Below are 23,149 nucleotides of genomic sequence, written 5' to 3'. Positions count from 1 at the left end.
GAGCCTGTGGAGGGCGGAGAAAGGAGAGGAGGAGGAGGAGCCGCGCCCGCCTGCCATCAGAGCCCGACATGGGGCTGCCCGTTCGGGTCCGGGCCGGCGTCGGGGCCTGCTCCTGGCGAAGGGCCGCGGCCCGAGCCGTTCCCGCGCAGCCCCTCAGCACCAACCGCCGCCCGAGGAGGTGAGAGGCGCCTCCTCGCCGCCGCCCTCCTCCCCAGCAAGCCCCGCCGGGGCTGCCCCGCAACTCTCCTCTCACGCCATCCGCCGCGAGCTAGCGGGAGGGCAGGCCTTGGCGTTGGCCCGCTCCCAGCTAGGCCAGCAGCGGGGCCCCGTCGAGCGCAGCCCGAGGGGGGCCCGCCGGCCAGCCCCGAAAGAGTCGGCGCCCCCTGAGAGGCGCGCGGAGTTTTGTCTCCTCGGCGGGGCGATTTTAGCGGCTGCCTGCCAGGCAGAAACTCAACAGGGGTGACACCCCAGCAGGGAGGTACGCTGGGGTGGGCAGGTGGGAGAAGCAGCCACGCCAGTTGAACTTCTGCCTCACGCATTCTTGTTGTATTCCTGGCCCAGCTCGTGCGGCATCAAAGAGCTGCCTGCCAGGCCAGAATTAAGCCAGTAAAGCTTAACTCGCCGCTTAGTGTAGTGCTCGAGCCTCCTGGGCCACTGTGGGGACAGAATGATGGGCTAGGTAGGCCAGCCTTCCCCAACCTGGGCCCCTCCAGGTGAGTTGGACTACAGCTCCCCTCATTCCCAGCCAGCATTATTCTAAGCCAGTGGCCCTGCTGGCTGAGAATGATAGGAGCTGTAGTCCAACCCATCTGGAGCGCCCCAGGTTGGGGAAGGTAGAGAAAGGCCCTTTAGTCCTGCACAGCTCTTTTTATGTTGACTTTGTTTCCATGCCAGGGAATGTTTCACCGGCTAAAGTTCCAGCCAGGCAGCTGTTAAAGACACAGGAGGAGAGGTGGCATAGTGAAGGGGGCAGCTCTGCCGTTGGAAGGCACACGGCAGCCCAACTGGGAGGAGGTGGTAACCCTATTGGATATGGAGAAATATGGAGTTATAACCCTATATGGAGAAATAGACCAGAATGAATAAGTGTGCAGTGTTGTCACCTTCTTCCTGGCTGGTCTTCTGTGTGCCAGGAACAGGTGCCTTTTACAGGCAGAATTCAGCAGGTGCTATGCTTCCCCCATCATGAAGACGGCGAGAGAGAGTCAGCAACAGAATGGCTGCTTGTCCTACAATTGTGAAAAGGGCAGCTAGAACCAGTTCTATCTACAGGAGGAGAACTATCTGTAGGAGAACTACAACTCCCATCATCCCCAGCCAGCACATCCAATGGCCATGGTGGCTGGGGATGATGGGAGCCCAACTCATCTGGAGGACACCAGGTGGGAAAAGGCTGCACCATGCTGCCACTTTCATGTATTTACTACTTAAGTCTTACTGAAATGGAGTTATAAAAACTCAGATATTGTCTAATAGCTAAGTACTGAAATAAGCTCTTTCAAAGTGTGAAGCACATGTCTTGCAAACTTTCTTTCCAAACACATTTTTAATAGCACCTTTGATGTTGCTGTTGTTGGCGCTGGCATCGTGGGGCTGGCATCGGCCAGGGAGCTCAGCCTGCGGCATCCATCCCTCACTTTTGGAGTGCTGGAAAAAGAGAAGGAGTTAGGTATGATATCTGGTTCTTACAAAAGAGCTCACAGCCTTTTATATTGTTTCCACCTGTGTATTTTCAACTTCCAGTTTTAGGGTTTTTTTTTTTTTAAAAATGCATATTAAACGGTACAGTCCAGTTGGCTATGATCCTTCAAGAACATCTTCTGTGCAAGGCCAATTTTACATAACTCCAATTTATTTTAATAGGCCTACAGGATTCCTGGTGATTTTTGGCCTCTGACTCCAGTGGCTATTGAATTGCAAATTGGTTAGCTGCTGCTGTGATATGCAATTACTAAAGTCATTTTAGTAATCACTGAATTGCTCCCCCAAATGGAGTATTTATTTATTTAAAACATAGTTATTTATTGTGAGTTTCAACAAAACAAACAAGCAAAAACATAACAAAACCAAAAAACTGAAAATATAACAACATACTCCAAAGTCTTCAGTTTCAAATATTACAACATTCAGGGTGGGGGGTGGAGAATAGATTACACATAAACTTCAGTAAAAGCAGACCAAATATCCAAATACAAGTCCATTCGCGAGTGGAGCCTATATACCATTCTTTCAAATGTTGCTAGTATTGCTAAGTCTTCCTTCCATTGCATTATAGGCAGTGATCTTTTATCCTTCCAGTATTGTAGTATATCCGTACGATAACTTCCTCCCCAAAGGAGGCAACTATTGGGCATTTCCAAAACATATGAATAAAAGAAGCATTAACTGCATTACACCTCTAACAATTAGCTGAGTTTGACCAACCTTTGTTAAAGAGACACTGTGGCGTCCAATAGAACTGAAACAAAAGTTTTTGCTGAATAAGACGTAACCGGAGGACCACAGAGATATCAGATACAGTCGCCAAAACGGTGGTCCGTTGATTAAACAAACTAAGGCATTCCAATTCCCTGTTCCATTCTTGCTGTACACCCTGTGTATCATATTTATTCACTGATAGTATTTATAAACATGATTTGTGGGTTTATATACCTGGTCAGCTCCACTAAGTGTTTTCAAAAGCAAAGGACATTCCACGGCAGTAAAAGCAGCAGGATCGAATCTAGATACTAAAAAATGTTTCAACTGCAAATACTGCCATTCGGCTGTAGCAGGCAAATCAAATTTATCTCGCAAAGTTGAAAATGGCAAAAACTCATCATCGACACTCATCATCATCATCAACTTATGATCATCAGTGAGCACAGCCAAAAAGCCCAGGGGGTCTGCAAGTAGCCCATACATGGGCTTTGTGTTGCCTACTCCTGATAAAAGGCTTTAGAATGTTTTAGGGCAGAATCCTATGGGATGCACTCTGGCTACTCGTAAGCTTCCAAACTCAGAGGCTTACATGTTTCCTATGCAGAGCGGGAGGTGCCTCGTGCCTCATGCTCTGCATATTAGCTAGATGTCTAGTGGAGGCTGGGGGAGGGGGAGGGAAGGAGGCTGGGGCAGCCATAGGATTTCTCCTATGGCTGTCACCCCGGTCTCCACCCTACCCCTGGGAATGCCTCCTTTTTCTCATCTCCGCATTCATTTTGCGAGCGCGGACGCGTAGCCAGCATGGTTCTCTCCATGCTGGCTACAAGGGAGAGGGGGTGGGGAGCAGTTTCCTGGCTCCGAGCACAGAGCCCTATCAGAGCCAGGAAACCAAATAATCCTATTGCTCCCTTAAAGTGCTTCACCTACAATAATATTTCATAATCCATACAATTATATAGGGTAGGTCAATATTTATTTATTACATTCATATCCTGCCTTTCTTCCAGTGAGCTAAAGGTGGTATACATTGATTGGGGCCGGGAGAGAACAAACATTTTATCCTCACAACAACTTTTTGAGATTGGTTAGGCTGAGAGAAAGTAACTAGGCTGATTGGAGATTTGAAACCGGGTGTCCCCAGTCCTAGTCCAACACTCAGAGGGAGCAATCCTATGGCCATTAGACACTGTGTAGAGGGCCATAGGATTTTTCGGTACACTCTGGAATCTGTTTTAGATGTGGAGCGGTATACAAATGTTATAAATAAATATTTGTATGCATGCCACATCCTTTCAACATTGTCCCTTCCCGCTGTGCTGTTCAGTAGTAGAACTCCCATTTCAGATTCAGAAAGCTTTGGTTCAATCCCTGGCACCTCCAGCTAAAAGGTTTCCAAGTAGTTAGGCTGGGAACAACCTCTGCCTGAGACCCAGGGAAGCCAGTGCCCACCAGAGAAGACAGTGCTGGGGCCAGATGGACAAATAATAAAAGGCTAACAACAACAACAACAATTGTTCCATATCCCACCATGGACACCAGCAGCGCCCCCCCCCCCCCGCATTTTTCCAACCTTTCCGTCCTGAGCTTAGCTGGCTCTCAGCTTTATTGCCTCCAAATCTCCTTCCCTGACCTTTACATTTTGCCTGTAAGAGTAGTGTTGGAGAGGGCAGACCGGTGGGTCACATGGGATTGTCCTGACCATAGGCCACAAAACCTGGATGGCTTTCACCACACCGTCTTATGGGCCAGACCATTTGGGATGGGACATTAGCCTTATGGATTAAGCTAGTTCTCACAGAGGACTCAGCTGTACAATTTCAAAGTAGAGACGGGATCACATATGATAGAATGCTTCCCCACTGGGGTAGGGGAAAACATTTCTATGCAAAGAAAAAGAGTATGTCAGAAAGAAGGCTAGATTAGACAATAGAATTCTATATGTAAGGAATTCCTTTTTGTAGGGAGGAGCATTCCATAAAGTGAACCCCTGCCTGTACTCTGAAGTGGTATAGCTCAGACATCAGAACCAGGCCATTAAAGCAAAGATTTAAATAAACATTTTAATAAATAAATTTATTTGCCTGGCCATTTTAGTTAGTCTATTTTTTCATGTCTTACCGCCTTTTAAAGTTGTATTATTATTGTATTTTCTATTATTGTATTTTATGATTATATGACCATTTTTGGTTTCATTTTGTATACTACCTTGATATCTTTTGATGAAGGTGGTTTAAAAATCTCTTAATAAATAATAACATAATAAATGAATATTATATTCCTCTGAATACCAACAAAAATAAAGGTAAACGAGCCTCTTAAAATTCACGCAGCAGGTATTTTAAGATTTCTCCATATTTATTATGTATCTCCCTATTTAGCCTTCCATCAAAGCGGACGCAACAGTGGTGTTATTCACAGTGGAATCTACTACAAACCGGGATCTCTAAAAGCAAAGTTATGTGTGGAGGGGTCAGTCCTCTGCTACAAATACTGTGACCAAAAGGGAATCCCTTACAAACAGTGCGGCAAGGTATGGTAGGTGCTGGACCTTTTGCTTCTTAAGTTCAGCAACTCATAACAGATCTAATTATATGTATTCTCATTAGCAGAGCCTTTGTTCAGATCTGCCTAAGGTTTTGTTCTCAAGAGCTCTAGACACCAGATGAAGAACCTGGGCACGTAACACAAACACTTAAACTGGAAGAATGAGTTTATGTAACTCAAAAAGCAATTTCCAATATTTCCAGTATTATTTAGTTCAGTCAAAGTTATCAACTTTGTTCCCTGAATATTAATGTTCTTTTATGTGTTTCTGTGCCAGGTTCATCCACAGGATCTTTTTGTATGATGACATCTGACACCTGGTGTCCATATTAAAACACCACATCAGGGCTGGAAAATATTTTAAAGTCCTGGTGGCCTGCATCACATTTTAGATGGCCAGGCACCTGGGCTTTTTTCTAGCCATGCATCCCAAGTTCCATCTTCCCTGTAAACCCCATAACTTTCACTACTTTCACTACTGTTTGGTTGCATTGCATTGAACCAACTTCTGATTATTATGAAATTTGCTAGCTTATGAGTTATGCAGAATTCTTCATTGAGTAGAATGGAAAATCACCTGTTAGACAGAGAAAGCAAAGTTGCAATAATCCAGGAACCCAAGATCTTTCTTTGACCCGGTATGCCTGCATTAAACTCCACTGTTGCACTTCATTTCTTTTTGTTTCATTGTGACTTCTTTCTTAGCCCTTTTGTTCTTTGCATGTTTGCAGTACATATGAGCAGAAATCAGGTAGATTTGCTTGTGGGTAGTCACTCTAGTCTGATACTTCACACAGCAGGCTACAGCACCTTTTCACAAGTAGATCTTCCTGTGGATAACGGATGTAACTGCTGTTTCCACTGGCAGTGTAAGTTGCTTGCATGTAGGTAAATTTACTCACAGGTAGGCACTCAAGTTTGTTTCAAGCAGTTTGCTCAAACAATACAATGTTCTTTGCAATGTCTGCTCAGAAATTTCAGAGGCAATCGTGATGGAGGCTCTAAGAAATAGAATACTTTAAAGTTTAACCACATCGTACTTATGGGGAAGATTATTTGTGGCAGGTCCTTAGGTTTATAGATTAAGGGCACAATCCTATGGGGATGGCTGTAAGCCTCCGAACTTGGAGGCTTACAGCCATCCAATGCAGAGTGGGAAGAACAGCAGAGGTGATCTTCACTTTTGCACTCCAAACTTTAGCTAGACGGGTGTTTTAGCTAGTTGGGGAGGGGGAGAGAAGGAGGCTGGGGAGGCCTCTTGATATGGCATAAGTTGGCTTCCCCAGTCTCCTCCCCTCCCTGCCCATGGGAATGCCCCGTTTCTGTCCTCTCCGAAGTCGCCAGTGCAGTTCTGTCTGTGCCAGCGATAAGGGGGCAGGTTGCTCAGACTCCTGGGTTTGAGATCAGAGTGCTGTCTCCAAGCTCGGATCCAGGAATCCAAAGTATCCTATGGCCTCCCAGACTCTGTATAGGGGCCATAGGATTGCTCTCCCCATCTTTGCTTTAAATTCCTCTGGCTGCAAAAAGAACAAAGGCTAACCTGAGCGCCTCTTAAAATTCGTGCAGCCTGTCTTATGGGAAAGCTGATACCTCTACAACGAATTACTGACTTTCCCAGTCTCAGGGACTTTACTGAGTTGAGCCCTAATCATGGACAAGACCTGGGATGAGATACAGACTACACCAGCTGCTTTTGGAATGTTCTGGGCCATACCTGGAGGGAAACACCGGGTACATAAATATCTTTATATTTGAAATTCATAATCTCCAAAGAAAACTGTGTTTATTATGACCTAATGTTAACAAAAGAGTTTCATATCTGAAAAACATTCAGCACTCGTTCTCTAACTGCCAATTTGGCCTGTTTTGCTGAAAACCAGAGTCCTCAGTTATGTCAAGCTTTTTCTGTTGTTAATCCTAGTCCACACTCCACAACATGGTAGTCTTATATTTGCAATTTTACTCTGGCTGGCCCACCTTCCACTGGGTACCTTTCTTGTTTCTTCTGCAGCTAATTGTTGCAGTTGAGCAGGAAGAAATTCCAAGACTCAAGGCGCTGTATGAGAGGGGGCTACAGAACAATGTCCGGGGGCTGAAACTGGTAACTTCCAAAGAAATACAAGTAAAGGAGCCCTATTGCCGGGTAAGCTACCTTATTTCTCTCCAACATGAAACATCTCTTTCATACAAGTAACCTATTCGGCTGGGATTAAGTAAAGCCCAGTATAGCTGTCCACAACTCCATTTGACTTAACAACCTTTATAAAAGTGTGCATGTGGCTGAAATTTTCCAAAAGAATGCTTATATCTTAAGATAGAGGGCCAACTATCTTGCCTTCTTGCTGTAGGTTGTGGGGAGGGCTAACTCAAATGGGTTGGAATGCCAAACGTCTTCATCCAGCAAGTGACCATGGGCTACCCTGAAAAGTTGGCAGTGTGGAAGCAGCAGCGGTAGGACCAGTAGGACTTCCATAAATACTTCTCCAATCCCAATGTGTCACATCACCCATCTACATCTTGCCCCACCAAGCCTTCACTATCACAGGTGCTTTTCCCAATTTCTGGAAAGGGGTGGCAAGAGCTGCGCTGAGAATATTAGCCCTGCTCTGTGGCTTCTCATGTTCCTTGATCTGAAGCTCATTTGCATTGTTGACCACTCCAGAATGCCACTTGCAAGCCCATGAAATGTCTTTATGGCCTACTTTATCTGTACTGGCAATATCGGAGTGGTCCTGTAGGCCCAAGGCTGTCATGCTGAAAGTTGCACGGGTTTGAAATGGTGCCCTTTTATCTTCCTTGTTCTTCCAATATGAGCTATGTGAACAGAAGTGTTGACCCTGCATCCACCTTTTCAGGGTTTGATGGCCCTGGATTCCCCATACACTGGCATTGTGAACTACAGACAGGTGGCCCTCTCCTATGCTGAAGATTTTCAGGCAGCTGGAGGAACTGTTTTGACTGACTTTGAGGTAGAAGATATGGAGATGGCAAAAGAAAGTCCTGCTGGAAGTAAAGAAGGTAAGAAGCTACATGATTTCTTTCTGACCCCTACTTTGGGGGACCAAGGGTTCCACAGGTCAGCTGTGTTGTTAACTAAATCTACTGGAAGCTAATTAAAATGGGTGACTTCTAGTTCAAGGTTAAATATGTTGTAGCCTCTCTGAGTCTCCAGCAAATCAAAGGAAAAGAGAGGGAATGTGAGTCTCTCATAGGCCCAAATAATGTTTTAGGATGCATACTAGAAGGAAGAAAGGGTTGCCTTATATAGCTTTGGTCTAATGAAGACACTGCTAAAATAGGAAGGAGAATGTGGCTCCCAGGTAGGCCCACCTCTTGAGAACCGTCACTTTGGTCCTAGTGTTGTGCACCTGGGTAGACAATTGTTTCATGACCCACATAGCATTTTATCTTATTATTTACAGGGATGAAATATCCAGTTATTGTTAGAAATTCAAAGGTAAGCGCAAGCTTTCAAATATGATTTTATTTTTAAAGTTCATGATATTTCATCTTCATATTCTGGTATTTTTCACATGTCGTTCTTGACATACTTTACCTTGATTGCTACTGTCACCAGAAAAACTGTTAAAGATGGAGAAAAATACGCAGGTTTGGTAATGAAGGCATTTATCCCATGAAGACATAGGTTTGCTTTTCAGCCTTCTTCAAAACAATCTCTGTATGGCTCATATCAGATTTGAAGTATTTTGTCTAATATATGATTCTGTATAGGCAGTCACTGTTCAAATGTTTATTTTTCACCCATTGTCTCTTTTTGGATAAATCACATTTCACCACAAAAATTATACCTATGAACTAAAACAGTCACCAGAGAGCATAAGCCCCATGCTGTCAGATACTGAACCCAGGTGACGGTTCTCCCCAGCATCTGTTATATGACAAGGTGAGCATCATCTGTAATAGCTGTAAATACTGTCCAGAATAATTATGGTACTAATTCCTGGAATCCCTCCAGTGAAAGGGGACCATGGAAGTGATCATCCTAACTTACTTCTTCACCTAGTCACACACCAAGTGGCTCATTATAATGTGTATCCGTTTATGGCCAAATTTGGTTGCAGAGGTTGGTGAAAATATATTTATTTTACTCCAATATCCAACTTAGACTGATTTTTTTTAAAAAAAAACTTTAATAATAATTTTGTTAATATTATAATTATTAAGTTTTCCTTTGGTTCCTGCACTCTGTACTATTGGACAACAGAATTGTCAGAGATACAGTTCCAGAAAGGAAAAGTGGTATAGGTGACATTTTTTTAAAAAAATGTGACTCAAGCAGCAAAGTATATTTCATAGAATCATAGAATAGTAGGGTTGGAAGGGGCCTACAAAGCCATCAATTTGTGTCGGATCTGCCCAACATTGCTGATCATTTGAAGCTTTTACTGCCTTCCCATAGAATTGTAGAGGCTAGTTACTTTTTCCTTTCCTCCCACGCCCAGTCTCTCTCTCACACACCTGATTGTCATAAGAAAAATAATTGTGCTTAAATTGACGTCAAAGACTTTGTAAGCCTGCTTTTGTATGATAAATTATGACTACATAATTCGCACAAAAGCCACTGTTAGTGCCAGGTGACACATGCAATACGTCACTATTGCTCATCTGCCTTTTGAAATAGAGCAGACATGTTCTATTCAGAAAAAGTTCTGGTGACATGACGTAATTGTTTTGAAACAATTCTTTTAAAAGCTCGCAGAATAGGTTAATCTTCCTGGAAATTAGAGCTGGCTATTTTTATGACCTTTTCTCCAAATCAACCATTCTCCAGTGCTGTAACTAATTCACCCCCTTGGTAAAATGGTAACTCGTATGGCACCTCACCAAGATCACCCCCATCCCCACTCCTCCTGTCACAGTCTTGCTGGCACGGGTCAGTTCAAGCATGGGGAACAGCACTACAGGAAGACTAGAAATAGAAGAGAGAGGTGAAGGCATAGAGGGCCAGTTGCTTTTGTGATTGTGTTGTTAGATGATGTTCTAGTTGAGATGGGTTTGTGCTTCTTCTTTTATGACAGGGGGAGGAAATCCATTGTCGGCACCTTGTGTCCTGCGCAGGGCTTTATTCAGATCGCCTCTCTCAAATCAGTGGTTGCAGCCCGGAGCCCCGCATTGTGCCTTTCCGGGGTGATTATTTGGTGCTAAAGCCAGAGAAGTGCTATTTGGTTAGAGGAAATATTTATCCGGTACGTCATTTGCTCAGTGCTTTCCACAGTGAGATCTTGGGGCTTCTCGGGGCTTTTAGTATTACTGCTTTTTATTTAATATTTATTTAATAGCACACTAAGCTTTGCAGAGGCCATGTGGGGCAGGGGAGCTTAAAGTCTCATAGCATATAAATACTACAAACCTAAGCTAACTGAACCATCATGGCTTCCCTCTAAGGAACTCTGGGAATTGGGGTTCTGTGAGAATACTCAACCACCCCCAAAACTACAATTCCTGTGACTTTGTTGGGCGAAACCAGACTGATATAATGCCAGTGGCAAGTCTGTTGTGCTTAGGTGGTATAACCTAAGTCTAGATCATTCTGCTTAGAATGGACACATTTGGGCAAAGGTTTGTTGGCTGTTCTAAGCAGTTGCCCAAAATATACCCTAATCCCATTCCAAGTCACTGCCACCTCTCTTGCTTTATTTCCTTCCCTCTAGCTTAAAAGCCCTGCCCAGCACATTTTTCCTGTATCCGTAGATTTACCTAACAAAAGGGTTATTTTTGACCAGACACAAACATTTCTGCTTCAAAGTCCCAGAGAGATGTCACACACATAATTAAAAAAAATTACATCAGTGTTACTAGTATATGTATGGCTGTACCTTTTTTGTGTGTGCCCATGTTTAGCATTTGGGCTTTTGTTTTGCTTTACATGCCAAACCCAAAGCAGCAAGGGTATGTGTGTGTGTATTTATGAGAATTGCACAGTGGGGGACAAACTGAACGTATTGCGTAATTAAGAGAGAGGCTTGCCAGAGCATTCCACGTGTTATAGCTGAGTGGTTCTTGTAGCTGTGCCATGTTGTTGTTGTTCAGTCGTTCAGTCGTGTCCGACTCTTCGTGACCCCATGGACCATAGCACGCCAGGCCTTCCTGTCCTGCGCTCTCTCCCGGAGCGTGCTCAAGTTCATATTCATTGCATCCGTGATGCTATCTAGCCATCTCATCCTCTGCCGTCCCCTTCTCCTTTTGCCTTCAGTCTTTCCCAGCATCAGGGTCTTTTCCAGGGAGTTTTCTCTTCGCATTACATTTGATGCAGAAATGTGTGTTTTTCAAATGCATTTTTATTTAGAGAGCATTTCTTGTGCTTTGTTGTGATAGGTACCTGATCCCCATTTCCCCTTTCTGGGCATTCATTTTACGCCAAGGATGGATGGAAGTGTCTGGCTTGGGCCTAATGCGGTGCTTGCCTTCAAACGAGAGGGCTACAGATTTTATGACTTCAGCATCCGAGATTTTATAGATGCAACTACTTACAGGTAGTGTCCTCTCATGATGCTTTGCCTCTACCCTTAAGCCAGCTCCCTCTGTGTTCTGCACCAACTTTAAACTTCTAGTCCATACTTATAAAGCTCTCCTCCTCTCTGGCTACGGTTTCTCCTTTGAGTACCCTCTGTTCAACACAAACATTGCTATTATCTGCTGTCTCTTTTTGTTTGTTTCCTCCATGACCTGCTTATTTAGCAAGGCTTTATCGGAACAATTGTACTGGCTCCCCCTCTCCTGACTCTTTCCTAGCCCAGTCTTGACCCTGGTGTACACCGCTAGATGTCACAAGGGAAACATGAGGTTCCTAAACCTGTGTTGAAGGCAAATGTAGGGGCATTTGCTGGGGAGCATTGGCCAGCGAAAAGAGACTACTTAATATTTCTTTTCCCCTCAAGTTGAGCTCTGGAATCAGAAGTGCAGTTGCTGGGAAAAGGGCTTTGGGAGTGGGGCATTTCCAGGGGAGAATTGGCAGGTGAAGAGGAGTTAAGCACTCTTCCCACCTGCTAATTCTTTCTAGGTCCTTTTGCCCCTGCATTCATGTTGCTTCAGTAAATGCAGGTTTGGGAACATGCTTTTGCCAAGATAATGTGTAGCTCCGGCAAGGGCTGGTACCATTTCTAAAATGTTGTACACCTTTCCTATACGTTGTTAGTGGAGCACTGTCACAGCTGTTGTAAAAGCAATAGCCTTGTAGCAGCTTAAAGACTAACGAATTTATTATGGCATAACCTTTCATGGACTGGAGACCACTTCATCAGATTCTGGAAGTGTTATCAGTGGGCAGGTATATATACAGATGGGTGTAGAGAGAAAAATGTAAGCAGTGAGGTCAGAGGTAAATGCAATGTAAAAGATCCAGAAAAAAAATGAATCAAGATAATGAGTTTTTATCCCACTGTAGGTGTTAGTTAGCATACCAGTGCCAAGATATTTGCATTACCATCAACACTACTTTCTGAATGATCATTGTAAGTATTGTACATGCATTTTAATTTTAATTATTATACGCTCCATTTCATTTACTTTGCCTGGGCACGGTAATGGACTGGATGAGGGCCAATAAACTGAAACTCAGTCCAGACAAGACGGAGGTACTGTTAGTGGGTGGTTCGTCTGCCCGGCTAGGTGATATTCAACCTGTTCTGGAGGGGGTTGCACTCCCCCTAAAGGATCACGTTGGTAGTTTGGGGGTGCTCTTGGATCCAGAACTGTCACTTGAGGCACAGGTGAACTCAGTGGCACGGAGCACTTTTAATCAGCTTAGGCTGGTATACCAACTACACCCTTATCTGGACAGAGATAGGCTAGCTACAGTTATCCATGCTCTGATAACTTCTTGTCTGGATTACTGCAATGCATTGGGGCTGCTAACTGCAATGCGTTAGGGCTGGATTACTGCAATACATGGGGCTGCCTTTGAAAACGGTCCGGAAACTTCAGCTGGTCCAAAATAGGGCAGCAACATTGTTAACAGGGACTGGCCAGCGAGCTCATATTACGCCAGTACTTTTTCATCTGCACTGGCTGCCAGTCCAATTCCAGGCCTGATTCAAAGTGCTGGTATTAACATTTAAAGCCCTTAACGGCTTGGGGCCAGGTTATCTGAAGGATCGCCTCCTCCCATATGTGCCTGCCCGGACCTTAAGATCATCGTCAGCGGCCCTTCTCCTTGAGCCCCTGCCAAAGGAAGTGAGGCAGGTGGCTGCTAGGAGGAGGGCTTTTTCTGCTGTGGCACCCCAGCTCTGGAATGAGCTCCCTAGTGAGGTTCGCCTGCCTCCTACATTGTATTCCTTTCGGTGCCAGGTGAAGACCTTTTTATTTTCTCAGGGATTTTAACATTTTAGCTTTCTAGACGTTTAGCTTTGCTGTTTTAAATCTGTATTTTAAACTCCTGCACTGCTGCTAGGTTTTATTGTGGTTGTATCACAGGTCGGAATTAAGATTGCTGGGAGAATTATCAACAACCTCAGATATGCAGACGATACCACCCTAATGGCAGAAAGCGAAGAGGATCTAAAGAGCCTCTTGTTGAGGGTGAAAGTGGAGAGCGCAAAAGCTGGTCTGAAACTCAACATTAAAAAAACTAAGATCATGGCATCTGGCCCCATCACTTCGTGGCATACAGAAGGGGAAGAAATGGAAGCAGTGACAGATTTTATTTTCTTGGGCTCAAGGATCACCGCAGACGGTGACTGTAGCCATGAAATTAAAAGACGCTTGCTCCTTGGGAGGAAAGCTATGGCAAACCTAGACAGCATAGTAAGAAGCAGAGACATCACCTTGCCGACAAAGGTCCGTCTAATCAAAGCTATGGTTTTCCCAGTAGTAACGTATGGCTATGAGAGCTGGACTATAAGGAAGGCTGAGCGCCGAAGAATTGATGCTTTCGAACTGTGGTGCTGGAGAAGACTCTTACGAATCCCCTGGACTGCAAGGAGGTCAAATCAGTCAATCCTAAAGGAAATCAACCCTGACTGCTCATTGGAAGGACAGATACTGAAGCTGGAGCTCAAATACTTTGGCCACCTAATGCGAAAAGTCACTGGAAAAGACCCTGGTGCTGGGAAAGATTGAAGGCCAAAGGAGAAGGGGACGACAGAGGGTGAGATGGCTAGATAGCATCGCCGATGCAATGAATATGAACTTGAGCACACTCCGGAAGAGAGTGGCCTGGCATGCTATGGTCCATGGGGTCACGAAGAGTCAGACATGACTTAACGACTGAACAACAACAACAACGTTGTTGTATTGTGGTTTTAATGTTCTGTATATTTTAAATTGTTTTATTGTGTGCTGTTTGGTTTTAATTTTTGTGAACTGCCCAGAGAGCTTTGGCTATTGGGCAGTATAGAAATGAAATAAATAAATAAATACATCTTTTCTTCTACACTCATGTGTATGTATACCTGCAAACTGAGGATAACACCATGCATCTGATGAAGTTGACTTCAGTACTCGAAAGCTTATACCAGAATGAATTTGTTAGTCTTAAAGGTGCTACAAGACTTTTTGTTGTATTTGCTGCAAAAGAGACTAAGAGTGCAGTCCTGCACATTTTTAAACAGAAAAAAGTCCTACAACTCCCAGCATTTCCCAGCCAGCATGGCTGACAGGGATGCTGAGAGTTATAGGACTTTTTTCTGTCTTAACATTGCACCCTAATGCAGCTACCTCTCTGGAAATAATTGTAGTAATAATATATCCAGGGATGAAGCAGTGGAAAGGAGTGCAATCAGAACTTGGAAATGTGTGCTTGTTATATGTGAATATGAATAAAGGTAGAGCTCAGCCCTTAGAATGAAGGCTGCCAGTCTGCTTGCAACAAGTGTTGTTTTTCTTCTCCACAGTGGCTTGTGGAAGCTGGTATTCAAGAACCTCTCATATGGGATGGGGGAAATGTACAGAGCATGTTTCCTTAGTGCACAAGTGAAGCAGCTGCAGAAATTCATACCTGAAGTTACTATCAATGATATTCTCAGGTAAAAAAAATGATTTCAGATGAGGTGTGCTTACATGCCTGAAGAGGGGTATTCCTTGATAAAGGGGAAAGGGTAATGCCAGAATGAGACATTAAGGGAGATGCATGGCTGCCGCTGAAAACAGCAACCCAGCTTCTCCTCTCCCCCTCAGTGCTATCATATGATACAAACAGTGAGATGTGATGTTGTCATGCTATGAGTTTTCTCCCTTTTCATTGGCTGAAGGGAAACACGCAGCACAATCATGTTATGTCACATGCTTTGTATCACAGTTCTACAGAGGATAGAGGAGCCAGACAAGGAAATGACACAGGGTTGCATCTTCTAGCAGCAGCCATACAACTACTGTAATGGCTAGTTTAAGCCTTATTTGGGAGTAAAAAGATGAACTGCGTTGATGTGTGTGGGTTATGTATTTTCTGAATTGATAAACTAACACAAAGGGGAAGGTCCACAAAATCCAAGAAACCACAGAGAAAGTCAAAAGGACCAGTATAAATATATAAGGTCGGTGTTGTTATTGATTTTAAAAATCACAATGAAATGTAACACAATAATAATGTGTATGCAACACACATTGTAACCAAAAAACACTGTAAGGCTAGATTTGCACAAACAAATGTAATGTTAAGTTATATCTCAGACTCTGCTTCAATAACAGTTTTACTCTACTTTAAGATTATGGTTTGGTTCTTTCTGGACAATGATGATGTATCATCAGTGGTGGTTCTGAGCTAACTAGTAATTGCGGCGATGACTAGCTGTACAGTGCCATAGCAATATAGTAGAAGATAATTAACTACCCGTATTCAGAACAAAAATGTATCATCAAGGTCATCGAGGTGGTTTTCCCAGTTTTGTGAGGAATTTGGTGAACTACAAGCAGTGGAGTGTATATAGCTCTGATAGACCAGGCTGAGGATGTTTATTGTAATAATTGGTAGCTTTGTTAACTTATTATTTATGCAACCATGTAATGATTTCCCAATTTGTAGGTTTACATTTTAATGGGACTATAAAGCCTAACATGCACTTTCTTTGCTCAGGCACCTAGAGATGTGATACAAGTACCTAGGAATCTAGAAAGAAATATTCCTCCTGCATCAAATTTTTTACTCGACCCTGGGGGAGCTGGGGGTGGTGACGGCCGACAGGAAGCTCTGGCATGGGCTGGTCCATGAAGTCACGAAGAGTCGGAAGCGACTGACTGAATAAACAACAAATCACATTTTTAGGTACCTGAGCAAAGAAAGTGCATGCTAGGCTCTATAGTCCAGGAACAGCAAGGGCTGATTCACCTTTCCTTCAGGCTTTGCACTTCTAGGTGTATGCCTTAAAATACAGATGTATGAAGCAGCCTTAAGAGTGACAGAGGCAGGTGGGAACATGCCCATGTTTGGGCATTGGTGCTCATCTCACCTGTCATCTACAAGCAATAAGGCATTTTGTCCTGAGTGAACAGTCCTTGAGGCGGAGTTTTCTGTTCCATTAGCCATGATAAGCAGATAAATTGTCTATGTTTCATCTTGCCTTATTCAAATGCCCAACATCTCCTTTCTTTGTGCAGAGGTCCAGCTGGTGTCAGAGCTCAGGCCTTGGACAACGACGGGAACTTGATAGACGATTTTGTGTTTGATGGAGGTACTGGAGACATTGGCAGCCGAATTCTGCATGTCAGAAATGCTCCTTCACCTGCTGCTACCTCCTCCCTTGCCATTGCGAAAATGATTGCCAGTGAGGTGGAGCGGAGATTCGAATTGTGAGAGCAACTCCAAAAACTTGGACCTTTTTGATCCATGGTCAGGCACTGTGACTGACAATAAAGGAAATAGCAGGGGAAACTGCTTGTTTGGGGAGAGGCAGTCAGAATGGAAATGGGTCACCCAAAAGATTGCCTTGTGGAAGCCTCAAACTCCAGCATGTTCTGAATCTCCCTTCTCCCTGGACTAAGTATTGATTCCATATGCATAAGAGAAGCAGACCAGGCAGGGAGAGTGACCCTTTCTCTGTTTCTGTTCCATGCAAAGACTCACCAGTGCACTAGGGTGCTCCTTTTGAACTATCTGGGTAAATAGGAGCTGTGGTTGTACCATTTTCCTTCTCTCCCTCTCAGTCACCTGAAGAAGACAGAGGAGGAAGACAGCCAATCCAGAGGGGAAATTCTCCTGATCTAGTCCCAGTGAAAGGATGAGAGATGGTCAAGAGTATAATAGTAGATTGTGCCTCAAATACTGGAACCAAAAAATGGTTTGCTCTAGCAAGTAAAATAAGCAGTGTCTGTCGTTTGTTCCTGGATGGTTTTGTCTTTTGTTTTGTCATAGCTGAAAATCAGGCCATTCTCCAGATTGCAGACAGATGAATCACTGTTTCATTTTCTGATAGATCTTCATGTGCACACAATCCTCCTTTTTCTGGATGGTCCAGGCATATAAAGATCAGAGTAGTGCCTAATTAATTTGAGACTATGTTCTTAAAATAAAACATAATGGACTGTAGGGTTGGTAAGGAATGAGCCCTGATCAGAAGATAAATGATTAGAAAGTGAGTTTATACAAAACCTTGTCCGTTAGATTGAGCAATAACGAAATGTAAAAACTGCTCCATAAATACAAAGGTGATGGACAAGTGAATTTATAAAGATTTTTCTTCTTTACTGAATTACGGTGTTTGGTACCTTAATTTTGTCTCTAGTCCAAGTCATCTATGTTCCTATTTTTTCCCCTGTCAGACTTGGAGTCTAGCCATCTGGCTAGGTGATAAGCATGAGGTGAGACTGTTCTTGGCATCCCTTTTCTAGACACACAATCCTGCCCAGCCCAGCTACTGAGAGCCTGTGCCTTGTGAAGCAGGAACACTTGCCTGTTGCACTGAAAACTTAAGCGGGAGTGAAATCTGGAAGAGGAGAGAAGCAAGGCCCATGCCTTGACAAACAGCTACTCAGAACCGAGGAGAGGACTCCAAAGAACATCTTCTCTTAGCAGCCCCATTTGTCATAGCTGCCCTTCAGGACAGCAGAGCAAAGAGGAGCCACATGATACCATGGTTTGATACAGCTGGTCTTCTGCTGGTCTTCTGGATCTGTTATTGGGAGGGTAAGATCATTGGCCTATAAATCTGGGTTATTATTGTGAACCTCTTTAAGAGTCATTGTGGTTGAGGAGTGGTATGCAAATGTTTAAAGTATTTGTAGCTTGTTCCTACTATCTGGGAAAGACTCAGTTGGTGGTATTCTGTTTTGCTCCTGGCGAAAGAAATGAAGCTTCCCACCTGTCATAGGAAAGAGGGAGCTTGTTCCCTTCCAGCAAACCAACAACAATCCACAGAGCTGTATTTTAAAAGAAATGTTTACGGTTGATTCTGTAATACAGGGGTGTAGAACCTCAGGCTCCAGGGCCAATCTGTCCACCAAGGTTCCCCATATGGCCGTGTCCCTTTCCCCCAGCCACCAAACTTTTGGTGGTTTTCCGGTTTTGTGCTGTTTTACCCCAATTCTAAAAGGCTGAAATGCTTCTCCTAAGGCTTAGTTACTGGCAATAAGAACTTTAAGCTACATGATGGTCTTTTTTGTATTGTTGGCCATGCTATTTTGCCTTCAGCCACTGGAATGAGGCCCCCAAGAGCTTCTCTGAAATGGAATCGGGCTCTCAGGCTGAAAGAGGTTCTGCACCCCTGCTATAATAGTAATTTGTGAATATTAATACAGGCTTGTTGCTTTGAAACAGCACTCAAAAAATTAAAGTAGGGGGAGGCAACTTTTTTGGGCTGTGGGCACATTAAATGGCTGCCATGAGAGGCCTGGCAAAGGACAAGTAGCCTGACCAAAAGACTGAATACAAGGTAGAGTGGGAGTTTGAACTCCAACACACTAAACAACTTCTTTGAACCCACAGTTTTCAGCACCAGCAGATATCTATTTCACAGCAATCCCAGCTAATGGTAAGAAAATCTGTTAACTTTTTAAAAAAGTGGGAGGGTAGAGCACTCTGGTGGGCATCAAGAAAGGTGTCTGAGGGCGCATTGGTGCCCATGGGAACCATGTTTCTTACCCCTGAATTAAAGTATGTTGTGGAATGCGTGAAATGTCCATGAATATGAGGGTGTAAACCAGCCTTCCCCAACCTTGTACCTTACAGGTGCGTTGGACTGCAATTCCCATAATTCCCAGCTAGCATAACTATGCTGGCTGGGAATTATGGGAGTAACATGTCTGGAGGGCACAAGGTTGGGGAAGGCTGGTTAAACAGCCATCTTGAAATCGGAAAGTTGAGCAAATTATCATGTCAGTGTGAATAATGCAAAGGAAGCAGTGAGGTAGTCCCAGAGCACTCCTGGGTCAGTGACATGTTTTAAAACTTGAGTTAAGCACGCTCCACACCACGGAATCTGGGAAAACTGGATTCAGTTGATAAGCTACTAAAGGTTTATACTTTATGCTCTGATACTGGACTTAATTTTTTTATCAATATTAAATTTTAACAATCCTTGTTTAGGATTCTTAAATGATCTGTTGGGACCCACCACTGTATAGCAAAAGCTTTATCTGTGGGTTGCCATGTCTTCTGGACTGTGTACTATAGATCTAACAGTTTAATGAGGTAACCATTATCTCTTCACCTTGAGTTCACTTTACTTGGGGATGCTTGAGCAATATTTTCCTGATCCTATCTTCCTATCATATATGGTGAGATTGGGAGTGAGTTGCAGGGCTCGCACTGCATTCTTTCCTTGTCTCCTGTTCTTCTCGCTGGATTCTACTACAAAAGGATTCTACTAGGGCCACAGTGTATATGGTACTATTATTAATCAATTATCAATTCAGATTTTATTATTCTGATTGTCTTAATTATTTGTGGCTTTACGTTTTGGTGTACACCATCTTGGGAGGATTTACCCTAAAAGGTGGCTTATAAATTAAAAAATAAAACCTATGAAAGTTGAGCTTTGCAACCAGACTCCGAGCAAACCTGATTTCCTAAGTGATATAAGAATTGGTTCTGTTGGAAACATTTTAATTGCTTTTGAACAAATGTTTATTATTTATTCATTTAAAGTATTTGTATACCCTTCTTAATTATCAGATCACAGGGCTGTCTACAAAATGCATTAAAACAATAATAAAATATGAAGAGGTTGCTGCAACAATTTTGGGGAATGCCCAGAGAACACAATATATCAGCTTACAGACCCCTTGAAAACCAGCGTAGTCTATCTTGTGTTGGCTTGAAGCAGGGTTCAACTCCCAGCTCAGCCACAGTCTCCTTTATAGTGCAGTGTTTACAAAAGACAGTGTGACAGCTAAGGCTGGTTGTGAAATTAAACAAGACAAAGAATTAATTGCTCTTAACAAAAGAGTACTACTGAGGAACAGGTGAAACATTGCCACCTCCCTCTGGTAATGCCACCCACAATTCCTGTGGTGTCTTGGGCCGCAATCCTGGGAGTAAATCCCATTGAACTCAAAGGGACCTCTCGGTCAACATGTATAGGATTGTGGACCCCATCATTAAAAGGCTTCAAGTAGGCCCTAAAGACCTTTTCACCTTGGTCTATAATTAAGCTAGTTTATTGGGTGCTGGTGCAGAGAAGGTGCTAGCTCTTATTATTTATCAACAATTTATCAATTGTTTTATTATTGGTTTTAATTTTGCACGCCACCTAAAATAAACTTATTTGATTTTGTAAGAAACAGCCATAAAGTGGATTGAGAAACAGGGAAAGTACATTTGCACATAAGGTGTACAAGCACATAGACCAAACTAATAAGCCGAAAATGAACGAAAGCAGTAAAGCAAAACAAATGTGATAATCTAAATAATCGTTGGAGTTTCTAACATGATGCTTTAGAACTGAAATGTATATAAAAGTGTTGTGATTTTGTGATTGCAAAACAAATGATTACCAGTCGCACACCCAGTTTATAAATTTATAGATTTTTTTTTTAGTGTATAGATTTAAAAGTTTCTGTGTGTGTGTGTGTGTGTGTGTGTGTGTATAAATAGATTTCAAATGTGAAATGCTTTGGCTTCTCCATTTTGGCTTTATTTCTATAAAATAAATAATGACACGGTGTAATATGTCATGTGTTGTTGTTCATCTGAGGTTGTATTTTCCTAATTTTAAGACCTGCTAAGGACCAGATGATTTTTATTATGTCCTGATACGTAAAACCATAGAACTCAGAGGGCGTACTTCCTTTTTCACATGACTGTAAGTGGTACTGTAGCATACTCTTATTTGTGACTGAAGCTGGTGTTTTTTATCGAAATGGTTCACATTTAAAAATCTGTTGTATTTAGAAATGTTTAAATCTATAAATTTTTAATATTTAAATCTATAAATTTATAAACTGGATGTGCTACTGGTAGTCATTTGTTTTGGAGTGCTGTATCATGCACATTGCATTGCCGGCATATCGGTTGATTAAAAGACATTTGACAGAATGGGTCATTGGTACATCTCTTTTTCAGAAGTAGGGGGCAAGTTGTGTAACACAAAGGAGTTCATCGTTCCACCCCAAAAGTTGAAATTTGGTACTAGAAAAATGTGTGTATAGAGTGTGTGTGTGTGTGTGGGGGGGGATTTATCATTTATTTGATTTATACCCTGCCTTTCTACCAAGAAAATGGTACTCAAGGGAACTATTTCTGCATCTGAGATTTGATATTTCTATGTATCTCAAAAAGTATGACATGAACTTACATACCTTCCACTAGTTAAGGTTACAGATGATACTTGTATATCATCTGTAAATATGTAATTTGGTGTATAGCTAGCCTGAAACACTGATTACCAGAAACATTTGAAGACAGAACATGTCCACAAATGTTTCCTGATGTGGATAAAGCCAGAAAGCTGAAATTTGCTACACAGGTGGCTCAGAACCAGAAAAGTCTGAAAATGGGACACATCTAGCACTCAAAACTTGAGATCACCTAGAAGAGGTCAACACTCCAGGACAGAGCCAGCCAGGTTGCCTATGGGATGGAATCTTCCAATGTGAGGGTTCTGCTTCCCTTCCCTATACATAATCATACTTGAACTGGGGAGAAGGCAGACTGTGTAGCAGCCAGAAAATATGCTGGCAAAATACAGGCTTCATCTAGCCTATGAAAGCTCATGTCTCCATAAATTATTTGGTCTCTTGTACTGCAGCTCTTATTAACTGTTTGCTGCTATGGGTTCCAAGAGCTGCCCTCTTGGAACTTAAAAACAGATCCACTGGAGACCAAAATTGTTCCAAAGGTTCCACTCTACCATCAGAAAGAAATGCAAAAATAGCCATACAACCTTTGTCCTCCTATGTGATGCGTGGCTTTAACGTGTCTTTATCATACTACCTTACACCAGGGTCAAACTATTTTGTCCATCTAGGCCAGTATTGACTACTTTGGCTGGTGGTGGCTCTCCCAAGGTCTTGGACAGAGGTCTTTCATATCACCTCCTGATCCTTAAAAAAAAATACAAACCTGGAGATGCCAGGGATTAAATGTGGAATGTTCTACATGCAAAGCATGTACTCTACCACTGAAGTACACCCCCCCCCCCCGCAAAGGAAGGATGTTGCACTTAAGTTTGGTAGTTAATGCACAGTTGTGGATCTCTCTTGCACAAACTAAGTGTGTTCCCATGGTCTGTTTATTTCAAGAGCAAGAGACAACCCTAATGGATTAAATCAGTTTCATACAGGTTTCATGACAAAAGACCAAGGTTGCACAGTTACACAGGAGTAAGACCTTCTAAATTTAGTGGAATGTATTTCTGAGGATACATGTATAAGTTTCAAATTCAGTAGGGCTTACTTCTGAGTACAAATGCAAACCTAAACATGTATTTGGAAGTAGAACCAGTCAAATTTGTATTTTGGGACTACATACAAAATAAGCAGGATTTACATCAGTATAATAATTTTTGCTATGTGCAATTTGTCATCAATGGTATGTATTGGGTGTGGTTTTTTTTAAAGCTAGTCCTAGAGAAGATTCTGTGACCCAAGCCATAGGTCTGCAGGAGGGTCCTACTAGCCATTATTTACAGAAGCAAGTGAGGAATAGAAGTGATAGAGTATGTGACTTACATGCAGAAAATCTGAGGTTCGGTCCCTATCCAGCTTAAAGGCTCAGGTAGAAGGTGGTAGGAAAGATCTCTGCCTGAGATCCTGGAAACCCAGTCAGTTGGAGAAGACAGTGCTGGGCTAGAAAGAC

At 42.9% G+C, this 23,149-nt stretch overlaps 2 protein-coding genes across 4 annotated transcripts in view; both read left to right on the top strand.

Annotated features, from left to right (window-relative positions):
- Positions 1 to 23: 23 nt before the first annotated feature.
- Positions 24 to 17,915, top strand: L2HGDH (L-2-hydroxyglutarate dehydrogenase). 3 transcript variants are annotated; one of them, XM_084834139.1, is made up of 11 exons: positions 24 to 178; positions 1,554 to 1,669; positions 4,800 to 4,951; positions 6,977 to 7,108; positions 7,821 to 7,983; positions 8,388 to 8,422; positions 10,005 to 10,172; positions 11,302 to 11,459; positions 14,817 to 14,948; positions 16,516 to 16,707; positions 17,746 to 17,915. In XM_084834139.1, exons 1-11 carry the CDS (start codon positions 69 to 71, stop codon positions 17,825 to 17,827), a joined length of 1,440 nt encoding a protein of 479 aa, XP_084690265.1. In that variant the 5' UTR covers positions 24 to 68; the 3' UTR covers positions 17,828 to 17,915. The 3 variants fall into 3 exon arrangements, with proteins under 3 accessions (XP_084690265.1, XP_084690279.1, XP_084690272.1); XM_084834153.1 differs by having other exon boundaries at positions 16,516 to 16,589; positions 17,746 to 17,893; XM_084834146.1 differs by lacking the exon at positions 17,746 to 17,915 and having other exon boundaries at positions 16,516 to 17,606.
- Positions 17,916 to 17,953: 38 nt separating this feature from the next.
- SOS2 (SOS Ras/Rho guanine nucleotide exchange factor 2) overlaps positions 17,954 to 23,149 on the top strand; it is a 70,000-nt gene continuing 64,804 nt past the window's right edge. Inside the window, exons 1-2 of the mRNA XM_084834123.1 lie at positions 17,954 to 18,040; positions 18,839 to 18,884. Coding sequence (XP_084690249.1) covers positions 18,882 to 18,884 — 3 coding nt within the window. The 5' untranslated portion in view covers positions 17,954 to 18,040; positions 18,839 to 18,881. The remainder of the gene's footprint in view (positions 18,041 to 18,838; positions 18,885 to 23,149) is intronic.

The sequence above is a fragment of the Heloderma suspectum genome, chromosome 1 (assembly GCF_057233095.1).
Source record: "Heloderma suspectum isolate Gila_16-S chromosome 1, 16-S_ref, whole genome shotgun sequence".
Lineage (NCBI taxonomy): Eukaryota > Metazoa > Chordata > Lepidosauria > Squamata > Helodermatidae > Heloderma > Heloderma suspectum.
Note: the sequence above shows the minus strand (reverse complement) of the source record. Positions and strands in the feature narration are given on the sequence as shown.